The sequence below is a fragment of the Oncorhynchus kisutch genome, linkage group LG1, assembly GCF_002021735.2.
Source record: "Oncorhynchus kisutch isolate 150728-3 linkage group LG1, Okis_V2, whole genome shotgun sequence".
NCBI classification, from domain to species: Eukaryota; Metazoa; Chordata; class Actinopteri; order Salmoniformes; family Salmonidae; genus Oncorhynchus; species Oncorhynchus kisutch.
This window is the reverse complement of record NC_034174.2, coordinates 11,904,268-11,927,762: the sequence shown is the minus strand read 5'-3', so window position 1 is coordinate 11,927,762 and position 23,495 is coordinate 11,904,268. Positions and strand designations below refer to the sequence as shown.

The window sequence follows — 23,495 nt, the reverse complement described above, 5'->3', positions numbered from 1 at the left end:
CACCAAGTGTGTGCTCTCTGGCGCCTACTCCACTACCACATATCTACAACACAACATACATTTGTATGTATATGTGTGTATAGTGCGTATGTTAACATGTTTGTGTTGCTTCACAGTCCCTGCTGTTCCATGAAGTGTATTTGTATCTGTTTTTTAATCTGATTCTACTGCTTGTATTAGTTACCTGATGTGGAATAGAGTTCCATGTAGTCATGGCTCTATGTAGTTCTGTGCAACTCCCATAGACTGTACTTGTCTTGGGGATTGTGACCCTCTGGTGGCATGTTTTACGGGGGTATGCATCGGTGTCTGGGCTGTGTGCTATTAGTTTAAACATAAATTAACATTAGAATAGTCCCGCTTGATATTGCCTGCATTGAGGACGTGTATATCCTTTGCTTTGGCGGTCACCATGCCAATGTAATAGATAATATGACGGGACTTCCTACAAAAAACACGTCACTTCGACAGTTATGGCTAGCAGGGATTCAGTTTTTGTCAGAATTTACTTTTCCTATCAGGTTTAGAACGTATGCAGCAAATTATGAGAATAAATGTGGCAGAATAGGATAATTAGGTTTAGGGTTAGCTAAAATGTGAAAACCCATTTTGGATACAGCTACGACTGGAAATGACTTTTCGGAGCAGGTTAGGGAAGTATTTTCGCTAACTTCAACCTAATTCGCATAGCATGCTACATTACTTATCCTAACCTGCTGTGTAAATGCTCATAACCTACTGGGTTAAAGTCACTTCCGGAAGTGCCATGATTTTTTAAAGGAATCTCAATGCTGTACACATACAGCTACATACATAAATTACTTTTTCGTAGCAGGTTAGGAGAACTTCCGTATCATGTTTGGATAATTCGCGTAGCCGGTTGGGATAATTAGGTTCGCGAAAATGCTCTTCTAACCTGCTACAAAATGTCCCTTCCGGTCGTAGCGATAGAAAAAAGTGGGTCATGTCTAGAATGGATCCAGCTTTTGTCAAATTTACTTCAAACGTATTTTTGTTGTTGTTGTTGTTGCATTTTACCTAATCTTAACCTGCCACAATTATTATCATAACCTGCTACGTATGTTCTCCTAAGTGAATGAACGTAGCAGTTTAGGAACATTAGGTTAGGGAAAGGGTTAGCTAAAATTCTATCATAACCTGCTACAAAAAGTAACTTCCGTCCATAGCTGCATTCTATCTAGTAACAACTGCAAACTCCGCTTTCGTTGCTGTACGATGGTGAAACGAGCACACCTGAGTAACGTGTACATTTTTGTTTCCCTATCACGCGAATGAGGAGGGGATTAATTCGGATGACACATGAAAATGTAACAACAAACGGGGAAAAAAATATATTCTGGACCATGCTAGCAAAGATACTGTTCTGTGACGCGAATACATGCTAATAGTAGCTAGCATGATGAGACCAAAGAGAACCTGTTGTGTCGGTGTATGTCGTGCTTGTGGGGAAAACATTTCCAATAGAATATACGTGCACAATCTCTTCAGTCAGTTCGAAGGTCAATGTTTGAAACCATTTGACTACACCACAGCATTGGAGGACCTCACTGGACCAATTTCTCAGGACGATGCCTTACCACAGATCATTTGCGAAACGTGTCGTAAACTTCTCAAAAGGTACTACAAAAGCTTTTGCGATGTGGAGAAAATTGGCAGTATATTTCGAGAAAGTGCTCAGAAGCAGAGGGAGAGTCACTCTCTTGCATGGCGAACTCGGGACGCCCAACAAGGTGAGATTAGTATCACCCCCTTTCCCCACGAGAGAATGACAGACGCGTGTAAGGTTACCCCGCGAGATTTGACCGTAACGTTAGTAGTTGTGCCAAAGAGCGAGAACACAGGCGAAGAAGCCACGCCACATCCCAACAACGATAACATCAAACCTGAGCCTGCAGAAATCTCAGTATACCTGGAAGAAGATATGGAGCAGGATCCACAGTCTGGCGATGATGCTGCTTCTTCGAAGCTAAGCCAGGTAAACACGTGTTGTCACCTTTAATACCTGCTGTATGTTGGAGAGAAGTCGGGGGGTAGTGTTAAAGGTTCTAAACATCTTGAAGTTTCAGGTAGGTGTTCAAGGTCGCTAGTGTACCTTCCTTTCTGGAGTCCTGCGCCACAGTAGTGCCATGATCCTATCTCTGACAGCAATGCGGTGATAATTTACAACCTATAAAGTTGAACTTTATTCAACCGTCAAATCGTTAAGTCTTCTCTCCTCCTTCCATTGCAAATAACTGAATTTTGATAGTTTGGTCGCAAGTATCAGGTGAAAATGCTTGCTGGGCCATTAAAAGTTTAAGAAATGTACTGATTGGTATTGACATTTCCCCCTTCTAATTTTAGGTGAGTGTGCCAACTAAATACATCCTTACTGGACCCATGGAGAAACTTGTGGATAACATGTTGAATGGACAATTCTTCAGCGCAGCAAAGGCAATAATGGAAATTCCTGATTTGGCTTCCCTTGTCACTAAAGAGGTTTTGAACCAAGTCGTCAAAGAATGCAAAGAGCTCACTAGCGTTCCATTCAACTCCATACTTAGACAGACCAGTCCATCCTCTCTGGAAGCCTTCAGATGGGACACTGTTTTTACTGAATGGAAGACAACCGCACCCACGTTCCTTAGGTTTCTGGAGTCCGCAAGCACATCTACATGGGTTTCTGCCCTGACCAAAGAACGTACACAGAGAAAGAACTTCGCCATAGGCATGGCTGGAGCCACTCTTCTCAAGGTACGTTGCGGCAGGATGAGTGCACCCATGTATCGGAACTCGCTTATCATGCACCAGGCTCAGAAGAAAAAGTGCTTCAATAGGTTTGCCAGACTTGGTGTCTGTGTTACAAAGCAAAGCATGCTTCATCTGTTGAGAAGAGTGAGGGCATCGGAAGAAGTAACCAGGACTCCCTCTGCAGGTGAAGACCACAACTACGACTCAGTAGCGCCAAGAAGATCCACAGAAAATACTGACAGACAGGTGTGTAATATTTGTTTCTATCATGGTTGGAGTCAATTCCAATTAAATTTCAGTCAATTCGGGAACTAGGCCTAGACTGAAATTCCAAATTGTCTTCAGTGCTTTTCTAGGCTGAACAATTGAAATTGCAATTTTATTTACTTTCTGAATCGACAAGGAATTGCCCCCAACCTTGCTTGTTTATAGTGTCTCCAGCAGGTGTTCACACCTTGACTTTTTCCACATTTTGTTGCTACAAAGTGGGATTAAAATGGATTTAAATGTCATTTTTTGTCAACGATCGACACAAAATACTCCAATGTCAAAGTGGTAGAAAACCTCTAACATTTAGTGAAAAATTAATCAATTTCTTGATTAGAGATCCAACCCCTTAGTCAATACATGTTAGAATCACCTTTTCACACCTGGAAAGTGCAACATTTGCCCATTTTATTATTTTCAAAATTCTTCAAGCTCTGTTAAATGGGTTGTTGATCATTGATGAACAACCATTTTTCAGGACTTGTAGATAGATCTTCAAGCAGATTTAAGTCAAAACTGTTTCTCTGCCACTCAGGAAGATTTACTGTCTTCTTAGAAAGCAACTCCAGTGTAAATTTGGCCTTACGTTTTCAAATACTGTCCTGCTGAAAGGTTTTTTATTTATTTCACCTTTATTTAACCAGGTAGGCTAGTTGAGAACAAGTTCTCATTTGCAACTGCGACCTGGCCAAGATAAAGCATAGCAGTGTGAGCATACAACAAAGAGTTACACATGGAGTAAACAATTAACAAGTCAATAACACAGTAGAAAACAAAGGGGGGGGTCTATATACAATGTGTGCAAAAGGCATGAGGAGGTAGGCAAATAATTACAATTTTGCAGATTAACACTGGAGTGATAAATGATCAGATGGTCATGTACAGGTAGAGATATTGGTGTGCAGAAGAGCAGAAAAGTAAATAAATAAAAACAGTATGGGGATGAGGTAGGTGAAAAGGGTGGGCTATTTACCAATAGACTATGTACAGCTGCAGCGATCGGTTAGCTGCTCAGATAGCTGATGTTTGCAGTTGGTGAGGGAGATAAAAGTCTCCAACTTAATCTCCCAGTGTCTGGTGGAAAGTAGACTAAACCAGGTTTTCCTTTAGGATTTTGCCTGTGCTTAGCTCCGTTATGTCTTTTTTTTTTTATCCTGAAAAACTCATAACATGATGCAGCCACCACTATACTTGAAAATATGGAGTGGTACTCTGTAATGTGATGTATTAGTTTTGTCCTAAACATAACACTTTGTACTAGAGATGTACATTTTGCTGCCGACTAACGGCCAAATAAATTCCATACAGTGACATGACCAACAGAAAATACTATGCATGCATACGAGGAACGGACATTTTTCATTAAGAGCTTAATATTGAACATGCAACTGCAGTAATGAAGCAACTATTTAAAACTTAATTTTCAAACATTTTTGCCGAAATACAATTTTGCGGGAAAACAGTTCACCTGATGTGAGCCGTTCCATATGCTACAGAGATGAAATTATGAAAATCTTTAACTTAGAAAGAGGGGGGAATCTAATAGCAACAACTAGATTGGGTTACTAATATGACTACTAATATTACTAATATGACAAAAAATGGTAGCTCTTTTTTAATCGTGGCCATCAAAACTGTTTTTACCACGCGATTGCGTTTAGAATTATCTGTTGCGCAATGACAGTGTTTATAAAAGCTAGTTTCACTCCAAAACCAGCTTTTTGAGGAGGTGCTCGCTCGCTGTCTAACATGTGATGGGCTATTCCGCTCATCAAACTAGGCTCTGTATGCTGTGCGCGTTTGATAAATCAGATAAATGATGACTAACATACACACGAGTCAATTTAACATGTGTAATCAGGTAGCCTATAGGTCCCTCTTCTATGTGTAATCAGGTAGCCTGTAGGTCCCACTTCTATGTGTAATCAGTTAGCCTGTAGGTCCCACTTCTATGTGTAATGAGGTAGCCTGTAGGTCCTACTTCTGTGTAACCAGGTAGCCTGAAGGTCCTACTTCTATGTGTAATCAGGTGCGTGTCCTTACTCAACATTGACAGGAGCGCTCCAAAGAAAAGACAATTACTAAATTGACAACTCATAAATGGAATAAAATAAACCAAAAGTTGTTTTTCACAAGTGTAGCCTAAGTTGTGCAATGAGAACGATAAAAAACTGGAATAATAATGTATTGAATGCATTAACAGACATTACCGTAACCAAACAAACATTTGTAGATTAGGAATTAATGGTAAATGTACTACTGTTAAAAAATAAAAATAAATGTACTGGTGATTTATGTAATGGGAATTGATAGACACTAACAATCAAATGCAAACAATTCATAATGAAGTTATGAAACAGTGTGCACAAATTGTCAGGAGAGAGCGCATTCTGGAGCGAGAGACAGGCATTGTGCAGCCACATTCCTACTTCTTGGACTGTGCCATGCCCGCAGACTCGGAAATGGATGAGTCCACTGAGATGGGCGCAAATAAGACCGCTGTCTTGTGTGCCATATATACAGGGCCTTTGGGAAGTATTCTGACCCCTTGACTTTTTCCATATTTTGTTACGTTACAGCCTTATTCTAAAATGGATGAAATAAATAAAAGAATCTGCAATCTACACACAATACCTCATGATGACAGAGTGAGGGGTTTATACAATTTTGCAAATGTATTAAAAATAAAAAATAAACGGATACCTTATTTAACCTTTTACGGCTGCGGTCCCTGTACAGGGACCAAAATCAGCGGAAATTTCAGAGCTCCAACTGTAGTACTCAATAAAACTCAAACTTTCATTTAAACACACATGCAGGGTACTCAATTAAAGCTACACTCGTTGTGAATCTAGCCAACATGTCAGATTTGTAAAATGCTTTTCGGCGAAAGCATGAGAAGCTATTATCTGATAGCATGCACCCCCCGAAATACCTGAACGAGACGCAAACAAAATAATTAGCGTAGCCGGCGCTACACAAAACTCAGAAATAAAATATAAAACATTCATTACCTTTGACGAGATTCTTTTGTTGGCACTCCTATATGTCCCATAAACATCACAATTGGGTCTTTTTCCCGATTTAAATCAGTCAAAGTATACCCAAAATGTCCATTTATGACAGTGCATGTCAGAGTAAAAACCAAGCCATGAGGTTAAATGAGTTGTCTGTTGAGCTCCAAGACAGGATTGTGTCGAGGGACATATTTGGGGAAGGGTACCAAACAATGTCTGTAGCATTGAAGGTCCCCAAGAACACAGTGGCCTCTATCATTCTTAAATGGAAGAAGTTTGGAACCACCAAGACTCTTCCTAGAGCTGGCCACCTGACCAAACTGAGCAATCAGGGGGAGAATGGCCTTGGTCAGGGAGGTGACCAAGAACCCGATGGTCACTCTGACAGAGCTCAGGAGTTCCTCTGTAGATATGGTTGTCCTTCTGGAATGTTCTCCCATCTCTGCAGCACTCCACCAATCAGGCCTCTATGGTAGAGTGGCCAGACGGAAGTCACTCCTCAGTAAAAGGAACATGACAGCCAGCTTGGAGTTTACCAAAAGGCACCTAAAGACTATGAGAAACAAGATCCTCTGGTCTGATGAAACCAAGATTGAACTCTTTGGCCTGAATGCCAAGCATCAAGTCTGGAGGTACCATCCCTATGGTAAAGCATGGTGGTGGCAGCATCATGCTCTGTGGATGTTTTTCAGAGGCAGGGACTGGGAGACTATTCAGGGTCGAGGCAAAGATGAACGGAGTAAAGTGCAGAGATCCTTGATGAAAACCTGCTCTAGAGCACTCAGGACCTCAGGCTGGGGCGAAGGTTCACCTGCCAACAGGACAACGGCCGTAAGCACACATCCAAGACAATGCAGGAGTGGCTTCAGAACAAGTGTCTGTATGTCCCTGTGTGGCCCAGCCAGAGCCCAGACTTGAACCCGATCGAACATCTCTGGAGAGACCTGAAAATGGCTGTGCAGCAACGCTCCCCATCCAACCTGACATAGCTTGAGAGGATCTGCAGAGAAGAATGGGAGAAACTCCCCAAATACAGGTGTGCCAAACTTGTAGCATCATACCGAAAAAGACTCTAGGCTGAAATCACTGCCAAAGGTGGTTCAACAAAGTATTGAGTATAGGGTCTGAAAACTGTAAAAGTGATATTTCATTGATTTTTTTTTACAAATTTAGCAAAAATGTCTACCTGTTTTTGCTTGTCTTTATGGGGTATTGTGTGTAGATTGAGGGGAAAATAACTCAAATTTTATGTGGAAAAAGTTAAGGTGTCTGAATACTTTTCCGAAGGCACACACACACACACACACAAACTCAGTTTTTCACCATTACTGACATTTAATCCTGGTAAAAATTCCCAGTAGCTGGTAGCATTGCCTTTAAATTGTAACTTGGGTCAAATGTTTTGGGTAGCCTTCCACAAGCTTTCCACAATAAGTTGGGTGAATTTGGTCCCATTCCTCCCGACAGAGCAGATGTAACTGAGTCAGGTTTGTAGGCCTCCTTTCTCACGCACGCTTTTTCAGGTCTGCCCACAAATGTTCTATAGGATTGAGGTCAGGGCTTTGTGATGGCCACTCCAATACCTTGACTTTGTTGTCCTTAAGCCATTTTGCCACAACTTTGGAAGTATGCTTGGGGTCATTGTCCATTTAGAAGACCCATTTATGACCAAACTTTAACATCCTGACTGATGTCTTGATGTTGCTTCAATACATCCACATAATTTTACTCCCTCATGATGCCATCTATTTTGTGAAGTGCACCAGTCCCTCGTGCAGCAAAGCACCCCCACAACATGATGCTGCAACCCCCGTGCTTCACGGTTGGGATGGTGTTCTTCAGCTTGCAAGCCTCCCCTTTTTCCTCCAAACATAACGATGGTCATTATGGCCAAACAGTTCTATTTTTGTTTCATCAGACCAGAGGACATTTCTCCAAAAAGTACGATCTTTGTCCCCATGTGCAGTTGCAAACCGTAGTCTGGCCTTTTTATGGCAGTTTTGGAGCAGTGGCTTCTTCCTTGCTGAGCGGCCTTTCAGGTTATGTCGATGTAGGACTCGTAGGACTTTTGTACCTGTTTCCTCCACCATCTTCACAAGGTCCTTTGCTGCTGTTCTGGGATTGATTTGCGATTTCACATCAAAGTACGTTCATCTCTAGGAGACAGAACGCATCTCCTTCCTGAGCGCTATGACGGCTGCGTGGTCCCATGGTGTTTATACTTGCGTACCATTGTTTGTACAGATGAACGTGGTACCTTCAGGCGTTTGGAAATTGCTCCCAAGGATGAACCAGGCTTGTGGAGGTCTACAAAAGGTCTTGGCTGATTTTCTTTTGATTTTCCCATGATGTCAAGCAAGGAGGCACTGAGTTTGAAGGTAGGCCTTGGAATTCATTCACAGGTTCACCTCCATTTGACTCAAGTGATGTCAATTAGCCTATCAGAAGCTTCTAAAGCCAAGCCTTTAAAGGCACAGTCAACTTAGTGTATGTAAACTTCCGACCCACTGGAATTGTGATCCAGTGAAATAATCTGTCTGTAAACAATTTTTGGAAAAATGACTTGTCGTGCACAAAGTAGATGTCCTAACAAACTTGCCAAAATGTTAGTTTGTTAACAAGACATTTGTGGAGTGGTTGAAAAACTAGTTTTAATGACTCCAACCTCAGTGTATGTAAACTTCAACGTATGTATGTATGTATGCATGCATGTATGTATGCGTGCATGTATGTATGTATGCGTGCATGTATGTATGCGTGCATGTATGCGTGCATGTATGTATGTGTGCATGTATGTATGTGTGCATGTATGTATGCATGTATGCATGCATGCATGTATGTATGCATGTATGTATGCATGTATGCATGCATGTATGCATGCATGTATGCATACATGCAGCTTCTTGACCAACAGCGTATTGACCAGTTGACTAATTGGGGTCAGCCTTAATTAGGTTAGTATTGTGGAGTAACTATGTTGTTGATCCATCCTCTTTAAAAAAAGAGCCATTAAACTAACTGTTTTAAAGTAACCATTGGCTTTGTGAAACCCTTGAGCGGTTTCCTTTCTCTCCGGCAACTTGAGTAAAGGAAGGACACCTGTATCTTTAATGACAGTGTATTGATACACCGTGCAAAACTGGTAATTAATAACTTTACCATGCTCAAATGGATTTCTACCCATCTACCAATGGGTGCCCTTTGCCAGGCATTGTAAAACCTCTTTGTGGTTGAGTCTGTTTTAATCCACTGCTCGACTGAGGGACCTTTTTTTATAGATAATTGTATGTGTGGGGAACAGGGATGAGGTAGTCATTCAAAAATCATGTTAAACATTATTGCACACAGTGAGTCCATGTCCTTTATGTGACTTAAATTCTTACTCCTGCACTTTAGGTTTGCCAAAACAAAGGGGTTGAATAGTTATTGACTCAAGACAGTTCAGCTTTTCATTTTTAATTGATTTGTAAAAAAAAAAATGTAAAAAACACTTTGATATTATGGGGTATTGTGTGTAGGCCAGTGATGAAAAATCTCAATTTGATGACATTTAAATTCCGGCTGTAACGCAACAAAATGTGGAAGAAGTCAAGGGGTGTGAATACTTTCAGAAGGCACGGTAGGTTGTGTCCTGGTTGTGATATACATTTTATCCCCAATGTGCTCATCCCTTTGTGGGACATGGTGGTTTTTATTCAGTCATTTCATGGCAGAGCAGAGGGAAGTTCTGTCAGAGTTATAGATGTAAAAAATATTGAAATATTTATTGAGTAATGATTTTCTTACCCTTGCCTTAACGGAGCAGGAGGACCCAGAGCCCACAGCGACTGAGAAGCAGCAGGAACCAAGGACCAGTCTGAGGGAAGAGCAGCTTCCAGACTCTGGAACCACAGAGTCTACAACAGTCACATGCACTCCTCTCTTTCGGAGCAAAAACCATGGTCAGGGCCCATCCAAATCCCAGGCCAAGCCCAAACCTCTGCCCAAACCCCAGCCTCAGCCCCAACATCAGGCCCAGCATCAGGCCCAGCCTCAGCCCCAACATCAGGCCCAGCCTCAGCCCCAACATCAGGCCCAGCCTCAGCCCCAACATCAGGCCCAGCCTCAGCCCCAACATCAGGCTCAGCCCCAGCATCAGGCCCAGCCTCAGCCCCAACATCAGGCCCAGCCTCAGCCCCAACATCAGGCTCAGCCCCAGCATCAGGCCCAGCCTCAGCCCCAGCATCAGGCCCAGCCTCAGCCCCAACATCAGGCCCAGCCTCAGCCCCAACATCAGGCTCAGCCCCAGCATCAGGCCCAGCCTCAGCCCCAGCCCCAACATCAGGCCCAGCCCAAGCCTCAGCCCAAACCCCAGCCCTTCCCCACAACCTTTCTCCTGGCCCAACCCTTCCAAACAGCACAGAACAAAACTGTTATGTTGTCTAAACAGAATGCCCCCCTGATGATATTTACACTTCCCTATGTGCAAAGCCCTGCAGCTCAAAGTGAGGAAGTCAAAGGTGTGGAAAGCACTACGTTGCACAACTACAACGTTCCTTGTTCTTGCCAGGTGTGTGGGCAATCATTTGACTTCACACGTCATTTGATAAGACATGTTCAGATGCACTTAGCGGAGCAAAACCGTTTGTGTGGTTTGTGTGGGAAGGTCCTTGGGCCTGCAGAGAACATGGCGGTTCACCTGCAAACTCACAGTCTAATGAAAACTTTTTGTCATATTTGTGGCAAATGTTTCCCTAAGAATTCTGAGCTGAAATATCATATAAGTATTTATCACTATGTGGAGAAGCCACATCTGTGCGAAGTCTGTGGCAAAACCTTCAGACATGGCAAGGCCCTTAAAGAGCATCACACGTCCTTTCACATAGAGGGACGAGATAAGCCATATAAATGCCATTTGTGCAGAAAAGGCTTCTCAGGAGAAAGACAAGTTAAACTCCACCAGTTAACTCACACTGGAGAGAAACCGTTTCAGTGTGAAGATTGTGGCATGTGCTTCAGGGAGAAGAACACTCTTAAAGGGCACATGAGGACTCACACAGGAGAGAAACCGTATAAGTGCAGAGAGTGTGGAAAATGCTTTAGATTGTTAGGTGCTTTAAAATGTCACCTACTAACTCACACTGGAGAGAAACCGTATCGCTGCAACGTCTGTGGCAGATGCTTCAGTCAGTCCTCATCCCGCAAGACTCACATGAAAACTCACAAAATGGCTCACGCAGTAGAGAGTGCAGAGAGACCAGAGAGTGCAGAGAGACCAGAGAGTGCAGAGAGACCACAGAGTCCACAGAGTGCAGAAAAGGCTTTGTCGGAGTAGGATCTCTAAAATGCTGGTCCAATGGAGAGACACCATAGCTTAGATCCCCCTCACAACACATATGAACATTTACTAAAGGGAGAACCCACAACCTGCCTTAGAAGTTGTAAAAGTGGCCTGTTCTGACACCTTTTAGAAGACAAAGACATGCCTCTAAAGTCACTTCTCTTGTTTAAATACATTGTGAATTAGCAGTTTGAAAACATCGCTAATGGACTTAGACTGACTCTCCAACATTCCACAGTACATGTCATTTTCACAAACAGGAGTCGACAGCATGTGGTCAACTTGTCTGTCCCAAATTGTTATGAGACTGCTGACTGGTCCCTAAAATGTGTTAGTCTCACAGTTACAGATTGATTCATTTCTTTATGTTTTGGTTCAAAAGTATTGTGTATTGTAGCTGACAGAGGATAACACAATAAAATATTTTGTACTGTTTTTCAACCACAGAAGGGACACACTTCTCATCATAATTAGAATGCATATTCACTGAATAGGTTTAGCTCCTCTTCCATGTAGTCTTACTGTTGGTTAAACCTTAAGATGCATGAGAACTGAATGTTTTTTTACTAAACATACTAAACTCAGGAGAAAAAAAAAATGTCCTCTCACGGTCAACTAGGTTTATTTTCAGCAAACTGAACTTGTAAATATTTGATTGATCATAAGATTCTACAACTGAGACATAAACTGAATAAGTTCCACAGACATGTGACTAACAGGAATGGAATCATGTGTACCTGAACAAAGAGAGGGGAGGGGGGTCAAAATCAAAAGTAACAGTCAGTATCAGATGTGGCCACCAGCTGCATTAAGTACTGTAGTACATCTCTTCCTCATGTACTGCACCATATTTGCCAGTTCTTGCTGTGAGATATTACCCCACTCTTCCACTAAGGCAAGTTCCTGGACATTTCTGGGGGGAATGGCCCTAGCCCTCACCCTCCGATCCAACAGGTCCCAGACATGCTCAATGGGGTTGAGATATGGGCTCTTCGCTGGCTATGGCAGAACACTGACATTCCTGTCTTGCAGGAAATCACGCACAGAATGAGCAGTATGGCTGGTGGCATTGTCATGCTGGAGGGTCATGTCAGGATGAGCCTGCAGGAAGGAGGAGGATGTCTTCACTGTAACGCACAGGGTTGAGATTGCCTGCAATAACAACAATCTCAGTCCAATGATGCTGTGACACACCGCCCCAGACCATGTCACGGACCCTCCTCCAAATCGATCCCTCTCCAGAGTACAGACCTCGGCGTAACGCTCATTCCTTCGACGATAAACGCGAATCCGACCATCACCCCTGGTGAGACAAAACTTCTACTCGTCAGTGAAGAGCACTTTTTGCCAGTCCTGTCTGGTCCAGCGACGGTGGGTTTGTGCCCATAGGCGATGTTGTTGCCGGTGATGTTTGGTGAGGACCTGCCTTAAAACAGGTCTACAAGCCCTCAGTCCAGCCTCTCTCAGCCTATTGCGGACAGTCTGAGCACTGATGGAGGGATTGTGCGTTCCTGGTGTAACTCTGCAGTTGTTGCCATCCGGTACCTGTCCCACAGGCGTGATGTGTGGATGTACCAATCCTGTCCAGGTGTTACACATGGTCTGCCAATGCGACGACGATCAGCTGTCCGTCCTGTCTCCCTCTAGAGCTGTCTTAGGCGTATCACAGTACAGACATTGCAATTTATTGCCCTGGCCACATCTGCAGTCCTCATGCCTTGCAGTGCGTTCACGCAGCTGAGCAGGGACCCTTGGGCATATTTTATTTGGTGTTTTTCAGAGTCAGTAGAAAGGCCTCTTTAGTGTCCTAAGTTTTCACAACTGTGACCTTAATTGCCTACTGTTCCACAGGCGCATGTTCATGAATTGTTTATTGTTCATTGAACAAGCATGGGAAACAGTGTGAAGTTATTCGGATTTTTACGAATTATCCTTGAACGACAGTGTCCTGAAAAAGGGATGTTTCTTTTTTTTGCTGAGTTTAGATAGTCGACTTGGTCTCAAAGAAACTGTTGTCTTTGCTGTTGTTATCTTTGTTTCACTGCAGTCCCAGAAGGTGGCGATAATGCGCCAACTTTATTGTTGTTGGGTGCGCCCTGAACCGTAGAAGAAGACTTTCAATCGTAAACAACTAGCTAACGTTAGCTGGCTGCTAGTGTGCGTTTCTTTTCGCAAAAAAAATGGCCAAATTGGAGTTGCTAAGTTTGTTTCTCACTGAACGATTAACGTCTGCTGCACAGGATATATATAAAATGTTAGAAGAAACGTTTGCAGAATACCAAGCAGAGATCACTTACGTAAAGAGAGAGAATGAATTTCTACGGAAGCAGTTTAATGCTAACAGACCGAGAAAAGTGAACGTTAAACGAGGTTTGTAGGACCTAATAATGCACATTTCATTATTGGAAATTTAAGCCATATTTCTATCTAAAAGAGAATATCAGGGTATGAACTAGCTACTGTACTTGTGTTTAGGGGGAGTTGTGACATGTGCAGTGCACGCACGTCCGCTATAGAATTGTTTTACCAACAAGGGGTCTGTCTGAGATGTTATTTTGTCAACCATCCATAACTGCAGGTCTACGACAGATCACCCGCACTGTCTCTGTAGCAGTAGCTCCCCCAAAGCTGAAGCAGGAGTCGAGCCCCAGTCTGGGGAAGGAGGTTTCACAAACTGAGGAGAAGAAGCAAGAAGCAAGGACCAGTCAGGGCGAAGAGCAGCTTCAAGAGACTGGAACAACAGAATTGATGCCTACACCCACCACTCACTGTTGCAGCAAAGACAATGATCTTGGCCCATCCAAAACATTGCCCCAGATCCAGCCCAAGCCCTTACCTTCCTTACCCATACCCCTTCTCCTGGCTCAGCCCGCACAGCCCTTCCAAATCGCACAGAACCAAGCCGTCGTCTTATCTCATCAGATATCGCCTCTGGTCATTCAGGTTGTAAAGAAATTGTTTATTTGTAAAGACTGTGGGAAGACTTTCCGTTACATGAGTCGTTTGAAACAGCACACACGCATGGCTCACACGCAGGAAAAACCCCACTGCTGTACGTTGTGTGGAAAGTGTTTTCTTACTGCCAGCAAGTTAAAAACACACCAGCTAATACACACCGGCGAGAGACCCTACCTCTGTAATGTCTGTGGTCACTGTTTCAACCAGAGGTCGAACCTCAAAGTACACATGCAGAGGAAACACAAAGATGTCAAGGGTGTGTGACAAACAACAAAATATAGCATTCAGTATACGGATTTACATTCATATTTACATTTTAGTAATTTAGAAGACGCTCTTAGCCAGAGCGACTTACCGTTAATGCATTCATCTTAAGATAGCTAGGTGGGATGGTGAAAAGGTTATGTGGGAAAAAGACAGCAAAAATAAATAAAGTTGTAGGACACATCTCCCCAACCCCTACATTCAGGTGTATGTCAGTGGAGGCTGAGGGGAGAACGGCTCATAAGTCTCCCCAACCCCTACATTCAGGTGTATGTCAGTGGAGGCTGAGGGGAGAACGGCTCATAAGTCTCCCCAACCCCTACATTCAGGTGTATGTCAGTGGAGGCTGAGGGGAGAACGGCTCATATAAGTCTCCCCAACCCCTACATTCAAGTGTATGTCAGTGGAGGCTGAGGGGAGAACGGCTCATATAAGTCTGGACCGGAGTGAATGGAGTGGCATTGATAGCAATCCCCACATTTCCCTCCATTACCACGAGCCCGTCCTCACCAATTAAGGTGCCACCACCCTCCTGTGGTGAATATAATTTCTCCTCCCTTTCTTCCCTGTATTGTTGTCTCAAATCATAAACTACATTAAAGATGTAAAACAGACTGTTTTCTTTTACAGGCTACAACCTCTTAACTTGTATCATATTTTGGTTCTAATTGCTGGACAGGTCTTGCATGGTAAGATGCTTTTTTGCTCGGCTCAAAAGCAAATTCAGTCAACCCCTGATAAGTGCACATTGGTTAATTGCACCAGTCTATACAAAACACTCACAAGTCACTTGGTGTGTTCTAGATACACACACCTCAAAATCATGACAGGATTCATATGTTATTTCAATGTGGGGAAGATGGTAAACACTTTTCCAGGCACTGCATAAGGAGTTGGCTGTATTTTGTATGCAAAATCCACCTGGGTATACCACTCAAAGCTCACTCATTGGTATTCACTTCTGTAGCCTGTGGTAGGTACCCAAAATTAACATGCCATTTTAAACCTACATAAACCATTAAAAAATATTTACTGTTGTGCTGTCTTCCATAAGAACACCCTGTACAGTACTGAAAAATATGGATTAACGTGTACAATGCATTCATTTTCAGCGTTCCTTGAGAGCTGAACATGATGTTTGGGTTTGGCCTTTCATATTTAGGGCCTCGCGTTTTCCTATTATTACGGTAACAGCGGGCATTCCTTATCACGTGATCAGCGAGAGCATCTTTTAGGTCCATTTTGGATGATAGCGAGAGCTCTTGTAGCTAGCTACGACACCCGAAAATGACTAAATTGCAGTTTTTAAATGTATTTTTGACCGAGCGGCTTATGCTCGCTGCCCAGGAGATCTATAAATCCGTCGAAGACACGATTTTGGAATACCAAGAGGAGATTGCGCTCAGGGAGAGGGAGAACGACCATCTGAGACGTCGGCTTCGAGACGCTGGGATTGAAATATGGCCAGGTTAGTAGCATGCTAAAATTAGCACGGAAGCCGCACGCTAGGAAACCAAATTGGTCACTAAAGTGCTGTTGTATGCATGCATAGCTGCGTAACTAGCGAAAGGGCCCTTGTTTTTTATATATATATATTTTACACCCTGTATTAACGCTTCGAGAAGTAGCCAGGTAACTCATGTTTTTCAGAAGGCTAACATTAGCTAATAATGTAAGCGGTTGCTAACTCAGCTAGCTAGTTAGCCACCTTTGTTCCTTAGCTAGCTAGTTGTTGCGATTTAGACTAGAATTTCAGGCATCAGCCTTAATGATTAATTTCTGAAATCGGGTTCCTGTGATAACGTTTATATTAATTTAGTTTATCGTATTTTTCCGCGATCGTAAATCATATCTGACTGCCACGTCCCTCCCACTCTTCCATCCAGACCGTCAGTCCATGGCACTATTGGAGGAGGAGGATAGCGAGCATCCCCGCCGGGAGTGGAGCCCCAGTATGGGCCATGAGGAGCGCATCCCCATCCTGATCAAGGAGAAACGGGAGCTCAGGTACAGCCAGGGGGACGATCAGCTTCGCGGCCACGGCTCCTGCAGCACCCCCGAATCCATGTTCACCCCTCCCCGCGTCAGCAACGAATACCCCCAGGACCCTCCCCACTCTTCCAACTTGCCCCAGAACCCGTCGGTGGAGAACAGAGAGAGGGAGCCTGGTCCCAGAAGCTCATCCAGACACGTCAAATCAGAAGGGTCCCACAGAGGCTCATCGTCGTCTTCATCCAACAGCGGCCCGCAGCCCCTGGCCACAGTCAACCCCAACTGCTCCAACGAGAACATTGACATCATTGGGGTGGAGAACGGAGGGCAGATGTCGGCGGCTAAAGGACGAGCCGGCGGGAGCAGAGGTCAGGGCTCCCACTTAGGCAACCAGGGTGCTAATTCCACCGCGGCCGCAGAGTGTGGAAAATCTCCTCTCCAGGTGCATGTGTCGTCGTTCTGCTGCAGGGTGTGCGGGGAGACGTTCAGCCATGTCGGACACCTGCATGTCCACGTCCAGGTGCACACCCGAGAAAAGCCGTATCGCTGCGGGGTGTGTGGCAAGTGCTGCAGCTCGTCCGGCAGGCTCCAGGAGCATGCCAGGAGTCACACTGGAGAGAAGCCGTACCGCTGCCAGAGCTGTGGAAAAGGATTTACCCAGATGGCCCATCTCAAGGTCCACATGCGTATCCACACAGGAGAGAAACCCTACAGCTGCCCCGTGTGTGGCAAGTGTTTCAGCCGCTCTGACAAAATCAAACGTCACCTCCAGACCCACAGCCGCGAGGGCACCTACTTCTCGGGGCAGTGAGATGAGGGAGACTCCACCGCTGGTGGTTCTTGTTAATGAACCACTGAGTCTCGGTATATGAATGAATTGCTGATTTATGGGACATTTTTAAAAAGCTAAAATTGCTGCCACTAAAGACGAGGCTTGTTTTTTCTCACTCTCTTTCTCTCTGAGCTATTCTGTGACTTTCTTAGAATGTTTTATCTCTCCTAAGTAACAGTTCTCTCCATGCCATAGTCTATCTCTCATGCAATAGGATTTGTATTGCAGTATAGTCAATTTAGTATGTGTCCATTTTTTTTTCTATTTGTATTTTGAGTTATTAGCTAGTATTTCCTAATGATTTAGTATTTTAGTAATAAGCTTGATAGCATGATGATAATGAAGTCTTCCGCTATGCGCCTTGAACGGAGTGCATTCAGGGTTGCAACAATGCAGCGTTCCAATACGTGGTCTTGCCCCAGATGATTTGCACAGGGCCCATTTACACCCATTTCAAGTTTCTAAAAGCATTGGTTGTTTTAGAATTTAATTTATTTTTGATAAAGTATATCACAGCCTCTAACACCCTGAAATCTGATTTCCTGAATCACCTGGCTGAAATTCGTAAGCTGTTTTTGTTTTGTGTTTTTTTAATGAACACTGGCTAACCGTATGGGCATTGTTTATAAACAGTTGTCCATTCTTTTGAGTTTCCAAATATGGATATAAAGTAGACATTAGCCATTGTTAGTTCGGGTGAGGTCAGGGGTGGGCATTACGGTTAGCAATAGCCCTGCCTGCTGTATTCTATGTTTCCGTATGGCCACATAAAGCCTCCCTGATATACTCAATTTTAAAGCATTGCCTCTCCCTCAATCACACCAACAGCGTCATTGCATTTTGGTACACCAGAAGTATTCTGAACAAAAATATAAACGCAACAATTTAAACTATTTTACTGAATTCATATAATGAAATCAGTCAATTTAAATAAATTCATTAGGCCCTAATCTATGGATTTCACATGAATGGGCACAGGCACAGAAATGTTTGGGCCTTGGAGGGCATAGGCCCACCCACTGGGGAGCCAAGGCCAGCCAGTCAGAATGAGTTTTTCCTACAAAGGTGCTTTATTACAATTTAGACACACATATCCCTTAGTTTCATCAGCTGTCCGGGTGGCTGGTCACAGACAATCCAGCAAGTGAAGAAGTTGGATGTGGAGGTTTAGGGCTGGCGTGGTTACACTTGATCTGAGGTTCTGAGGCCGGTTGGACGTACTGCCAAATTCTCTAAAATGACTTGAGGTGGCTTATGGTAGAGAAATTAACATTCAATTATCTGGCAGCTTTGGTGGACATTCCTGCAGTCAGCATGCCAATTGCATGCTCCCTCAACTTGAGATGTCTGTGGCATTATGTTGTGACAAAACTGCACATTTTAGAGTGGCCTTTTATTGTCCCCAGCACAGGGTGCACCTGTGTCAAGATCAGCTTGTTGATATTCCACAACCGTCAGGTGGATGGATTATCTTGGCAAACAAGAAATGCTCAATACAGGGATGTAAACAAATTTGTGCAAAACATTTGAGAGAAATACGCTTTTTGTGTATATGAAACATTTCTGGCATCTTTTATTTCCGCTCATGAAACATGGGACTAACACTTTTACTTTTTTATATTTTTGTTCAGTATACATACATTTCCAATAGAACGCTGCATTGTAGTGCGTTCTGTGTGGTGCATGTGTTGGATATATCCAACGTATGCATCAAATTGTATGGTAGAGATACGCGTTCAGTGTGTTTGCGTAGCAACGCAAAATGATATGCAATGGTGCTGTCAGTCTGATCAAGGCATTAGTCACGGTTGCAGAACTGTGTACTGCCCCCTGAATTTCAGTCAACTTGTAACTGATACAATAACATACTATTGTCACAGAGGAGTCAACACCGAGACTGCTATTCTGCAAGATCAATTTGACCTTGGTGATGATCATTCTGTCTATGACCACTATCTATCCCCCACCTCTGATGCAGATAGGGTTTATGTATCCTCTATGACCTGCAATACTACAGTCTTTAACCAACACGGTGCAGGGAAAGACCGATTCCTCAGCTGAGTCATACAGTATTTTACCCTGTATGTGTCTGTGCTGCTTGTTTCAAGAGGATTGGTCCTGAGCTAGGTTGCTGATGCACATATTCACTATACTAAATATCTAGTATGGTAATAGTAATGGTGGCCAGTTGTTTGCAAGTGTAAAATACATTTTTTCAGACCCTAATCAAGGTTTCTCCTGGAATAAAAAGCACTTTAGTGTATATTGTGAAACCATTTAATCCAGGAGTATTAAATGCCGAGCTGAGACCAATGCTCATGAACAAGCAGTAGGCCTATCGCCCATACCAGATACAAACCACAGCCCCCATCACTTAGGCCAAGTGTCTTGGGCAATAGGGGCTATGGGGTTGTCACAGGACAGGGCCTTTATCACCTCTCAGGACTGAGGCTACTACAGTAGGCCGTCTAACTCCATCGACATCCCTCCAGTCTCTTCCCCACAGTCTATTCTGGGACACCACTGCTCCCACACACATTACTGTACAGTGTTGTATCATTGTGTACTAAATGTTATTTTTTAATAAACTAGTAACTGACTACGCTGTCTTTGTTCATTTCTCCATATATAGGCATACAGGCAGAGAGATGGCCGGCACTAGGATAAGATGTTTGTTTGCATGATTATTAGCCGTTCAAGTGAACAAATCAATTCCGACTGAACCTAAATGTACATTTAAAACAACTTCACTGACACAGCAGAGTCCCTAAATCCCAAATCAGGATAAACTACCCACACCTATCTACGGTTTTTATTTTCATGTAATCATTATTTAACTAGGCAACTCGGTTAAGAACAAATTCTTATTTACAATGACAGACTTTTTTATTTGGTTATTTCACCTTTATTTAACCAGGTAGGCTAGTTGAGAACACCTTTATTTAACCAGGTAGGCTAGTTGAGAACACCTTTATTTAACCAGGTAGGCTAGTTGAGAACACCTTTATTTAACCAGGTAGGCTAGTTGAACACCTTTATTTAACCAGGTAGGCTAGTGGAGAACACCTTTATTTAACCAGGCAGGCCAGTTGAGAACACCTTTATTTAACCAGGTAGGCTAGTTGAGAACACCTTTATTTAACCAGGTAGGCTAGTTGAGAACACCTTTATTTAACCAGGTAGGCTAGTGGAGAACACCTTTATTTAACCAGGTAGGCTAGTGGAGAACACCTTTATTTAACCAGGTAGGCTAGTTGAGAACACCTTTATTTAACCAGGTAGGCTAGTTGAGAACACCTTTATTTAACCAGGTAGGCTAGTTGAGAACACCTTTATTTAACCAGGTAGGCTAGTTGAGAACACCTTTATTTAACCAGGTAGGCTAGTTGAGAACACCTTTATTTAACCAGGCAGGCTAGTTGAGAACACCTTTATTTAACCAGGTAGGCTAGTGGAGAACACCTTTATTTAACCAGGTAGGCTAGTGGAGAACACCTTTATTTAACCAGGTAGGCTAGTTGAGAACACCTTTATTTAACCAGGTAGGCTAGTTGAGAACACCTTTATTTAACCAGGTAGGCTAGTTGAACACCTTTATTTAACCAGGTAGGCTAGTTGAGAACACCTTTATTTAACCAGGTAGGCTAGTTGAGAACACCTTTATTTAACCAGGTAGGCTAGTGGAGAACACCTTTATTTAACCAGGTAGGCTAGTGGAGAACACCTTTATTTAACCAGGCAGGCTAGTTGAACACCTTTATTTAACCAGGTAGGCTAGTTGAGAACACCTTTATTTAACCAGGTAGGCTAGTTGAGAACACCTTTATTTAACCAGGTAGGCTAGTTGAGAACACCTTTATTTAACCAGGTAGGCTAGTTGAACACCTTTATTTAACCTGGTAGGCTAGTTGAGAACACCTTTATTTAACCAGGTAGGCTAGTTGAACACCTTTATTTAACCAGGTAGGCTAGTTGAGAACACCTTTATTTAACCAGGTAGGCTAGTTGAACACCTTTATTTAACCAGGTAGGCTAGTTGAGAACACCTTTATTTAACCAGGTAGGCTAGTTGAGAACACCTTTATTTAACCAGGTAGGCTAGTTGAGAACACCTTTATTTAACCAGGTAGGCTAGTTGAGAACACCTTTATTTAACCAGGTAGGCTAGTGGAGAACACCTTTATTTAACCAGGTAGGCTAGTTGAGAACACCTTTATTTAACCAGGTAGGCTAGTGGAGAACACCTTTATTTAACCAGGTAGGCTAGTGGAGAACACCTTTATTTAACCAGGTAGGCTAGTTGAGAACACCTTTATTTAACCAGGTAGGCTAGTGGAGAACACCTTTATTTAACCAGGTAGGCTAGTTGAGAACACCTTTATTTAACCAGGTAGGCTAGTTGAACACCTTTATTTAACCAGGCAGGCTAGTTGAGAACACCTTTATTTAACCAGGTAGGCTAGTTGAGAACACCTTTATTTAACCAGGTAGGCTAGTTGAGAACACCTTTATTTAACCAGGTAGGCTAGTGGAGAACACCTTTATTTAACCAGGTAGGCTAGTTGAGAACACCTTTATTTAACCAGGTAGGCTAGTTGAGAACACCTTTATTTAACCAGGTAGGCTAGTTGAGAACACCTTTATTTAACCAGGTAGGCTAGTTGAGAACACCTTTATTTAACCAGGTAGGCTAGTTGAGAACACCTTTATTTAACCAGGGTAGGCTAGTTGAGAACACCTTTATTTAACCAGGGTAGGCTAGTTGAGAACACCTTTATTTAACCAGGTAGGCTAGTTGAGCACCTTTATTTAACCAGGTAGGCTAGTTGAACACCTTTATTTAACCAGGTAGGCTAGTTGAGCACCTTTATTTAACCAGGTAGGCTAGTTGAGAACACCTTTATTTAACCAGGTAGGCTAGTTGAGAACACCTTTATTTAACCAGGCAGGCTAGTGGAGAACACCTTTATTTAACCAGGTAGGCTAGTTGAGAACACCTTTATTTAACCAGGTAGGCTAGTTGAGAACACCTTTATTTAACCAGGCAGGCCAGTTGAGAACACCTTTATTTAACCAGGTAGGCTAGTTGAGAACACCTTTATTTAACCAGGTAGGCCAGTTGAGAACACCTTTATTTAACCAGGGAGGCTAGTTGAGAACACCTTTATTTAACCAGGGAGGCTAGTTGAGAACACCTTTATTTAACCAGGGAGGCTAGTTGAGAACACCTTTATTTAACCAGGTAGGCTAGTTGAGAACACCTTTATTTAACCAGGTAGGTTAGTTGAGAACACCTTTATTTAACCAGGTAGGCTAGTTGAGAACACCTTTATTTAACCAGGGAGGCTAGTGGAGAACACCTTTATTTAACCAGGTAGGCTAGTTGAGAACACCTTTATTTAACCAGGTAGGTTAGTTGAGAACACCTTTATTTAACCAGGTAGGCTAGTTGAGAACACCTTTATTTAACCAGGTAGGCTAGTTGAGAACACCTTTATTTAACCAGGGAGGCTAGTTGAGAACACCTTTATTTAACCAGGGAGGCTAGTTGAGAACACCTTTATTTAACCAGGTAGGTTAGTTGAGAACACCTTTATTTAACCAGGTAGGCTAGTTGAGAACACCTTTATTTAACCAGGGAGGCTAGTTGAGAACACCTTTATTTAACCAGGTAGGCTAGTTGAGAACACCTTTATTTAACCAGGTAGGCTAGTAGAGAACACCTTTATTTAACCAGGTAGGCTAGTTGAGAACACCTTTATTTAACCAGGTAGGCTAGTTGAGAACACCTTTATTTAACCAGGTAGGCTAGTTGAGAACACCTTTATTTAACCAGGTAGGCCAGTGGAGAACACCTTTATTTAACCAGGTAGGCTAGTGGAGAACACCTTTATTTAACCAGGTAGGCTAGTGGAGAACACCTTTATTTAACCAGGTAGGCTAGTGGAGAACACCTTTATTTAACCAGGTAGGCTAGTTGAACACCTTTATTTAACCAGGTAGGCTAGTTGAGCACCTTTATTTAACCAGGTAGGATAGTTGAGAACACCTTTATTTAACCAGGTAGGTTAGTTGAGAACACCTTTATTTAACC

The 23,495-nt window shown here is 43.0% G+C and overlaps 2 protein-coding genes and 1 long non-coding RNA gene across 3 annotated transcripts; all 3 read left to right on the top strand.

The window, feature by feature from the left end:
- The first annotated feature begins 495 nt into the window (after nt 1–495).
- On the top strand, nt 496–11,939 carry LOC109878860 (circumsporozoite protein). The gene is made up of 3 exons (XM_031827725.1): nt 496–1,996; nt 2,365–2,997; nt 9,841–11,939. The coding sequence occupies exon 3, from the start codon at nt 9,974–9,976 to the stop codon at nt 10,475–10,477; it is 504 nt and encodes a 167-aa protein (XP_031683585.1). The 5' UTR covers nt 496–1,996; nt 2,365–2,997; nt 9,841–9,973; the 3' UTR covers nt 10,478–11,939.
- A 1,397-nt stretch (nt 11,940–13,336) lies between these two features.
- LOC109899599 (uncharacterized) lies at nt 13,337–15,191 on the top strand. The gene is made up of 2 exons (XR_002256500.2): nt 13,337–13,725; nt 13,934–15,191. It is a non-coding gene; the product is annotated as an uncharacterized LOC109899599 (long non-coding RNA).
- A 570-nt stretch (nt 15,192–15,761) lies between these two features.
- On the top strand, nt 15,762–20,003 carry LOC109899591 (zinc finger protein OZF). The gene is made up of 2 exons (XM_020494963.2): nt 15,762–16,045; nt 16,464–20,003. Exons 1-2 carry the CDS (start codon nt 15,865–15,867, stop codon nt 17,378–17,380), a joined length of 1,098 nt encoding a protein of 365 aa, XP_020350552.1. The 5' UTR covers nt 15,762–15,864; the 3' UTR covers nt 17,381–20,003.
- Nucleotides 20,004–23,495: the final 3,492 nt, after the last annotated feature.

What these genes read in the sequence shown, in the direction of transcription:
- LOC109878860 (XM_031827725.1), top strand. Translation starts at nt 9,974, where the DNA reads ATGGTCAGGGCCCATCCAAATCCCAGGCCAAGCCCAAACCTCTGCCCA.
- LOC109899591 (XM_020494963.2), top strand. Translation starts at nt 15,865, where the DNA reads ATGACTAAATTGCAGTTTTTAAATGTATTTTTGACCGAGCGGCTTATG. An exon ending in TGGGATTGAAATATGGCCAG is followed by an intron (nt 16,046 to 16,463) that starts GTTAGTAGCATG and finishes TCTTCCATCCAG; the next exon opens with ACCGTCAGTCCATGGCACTA.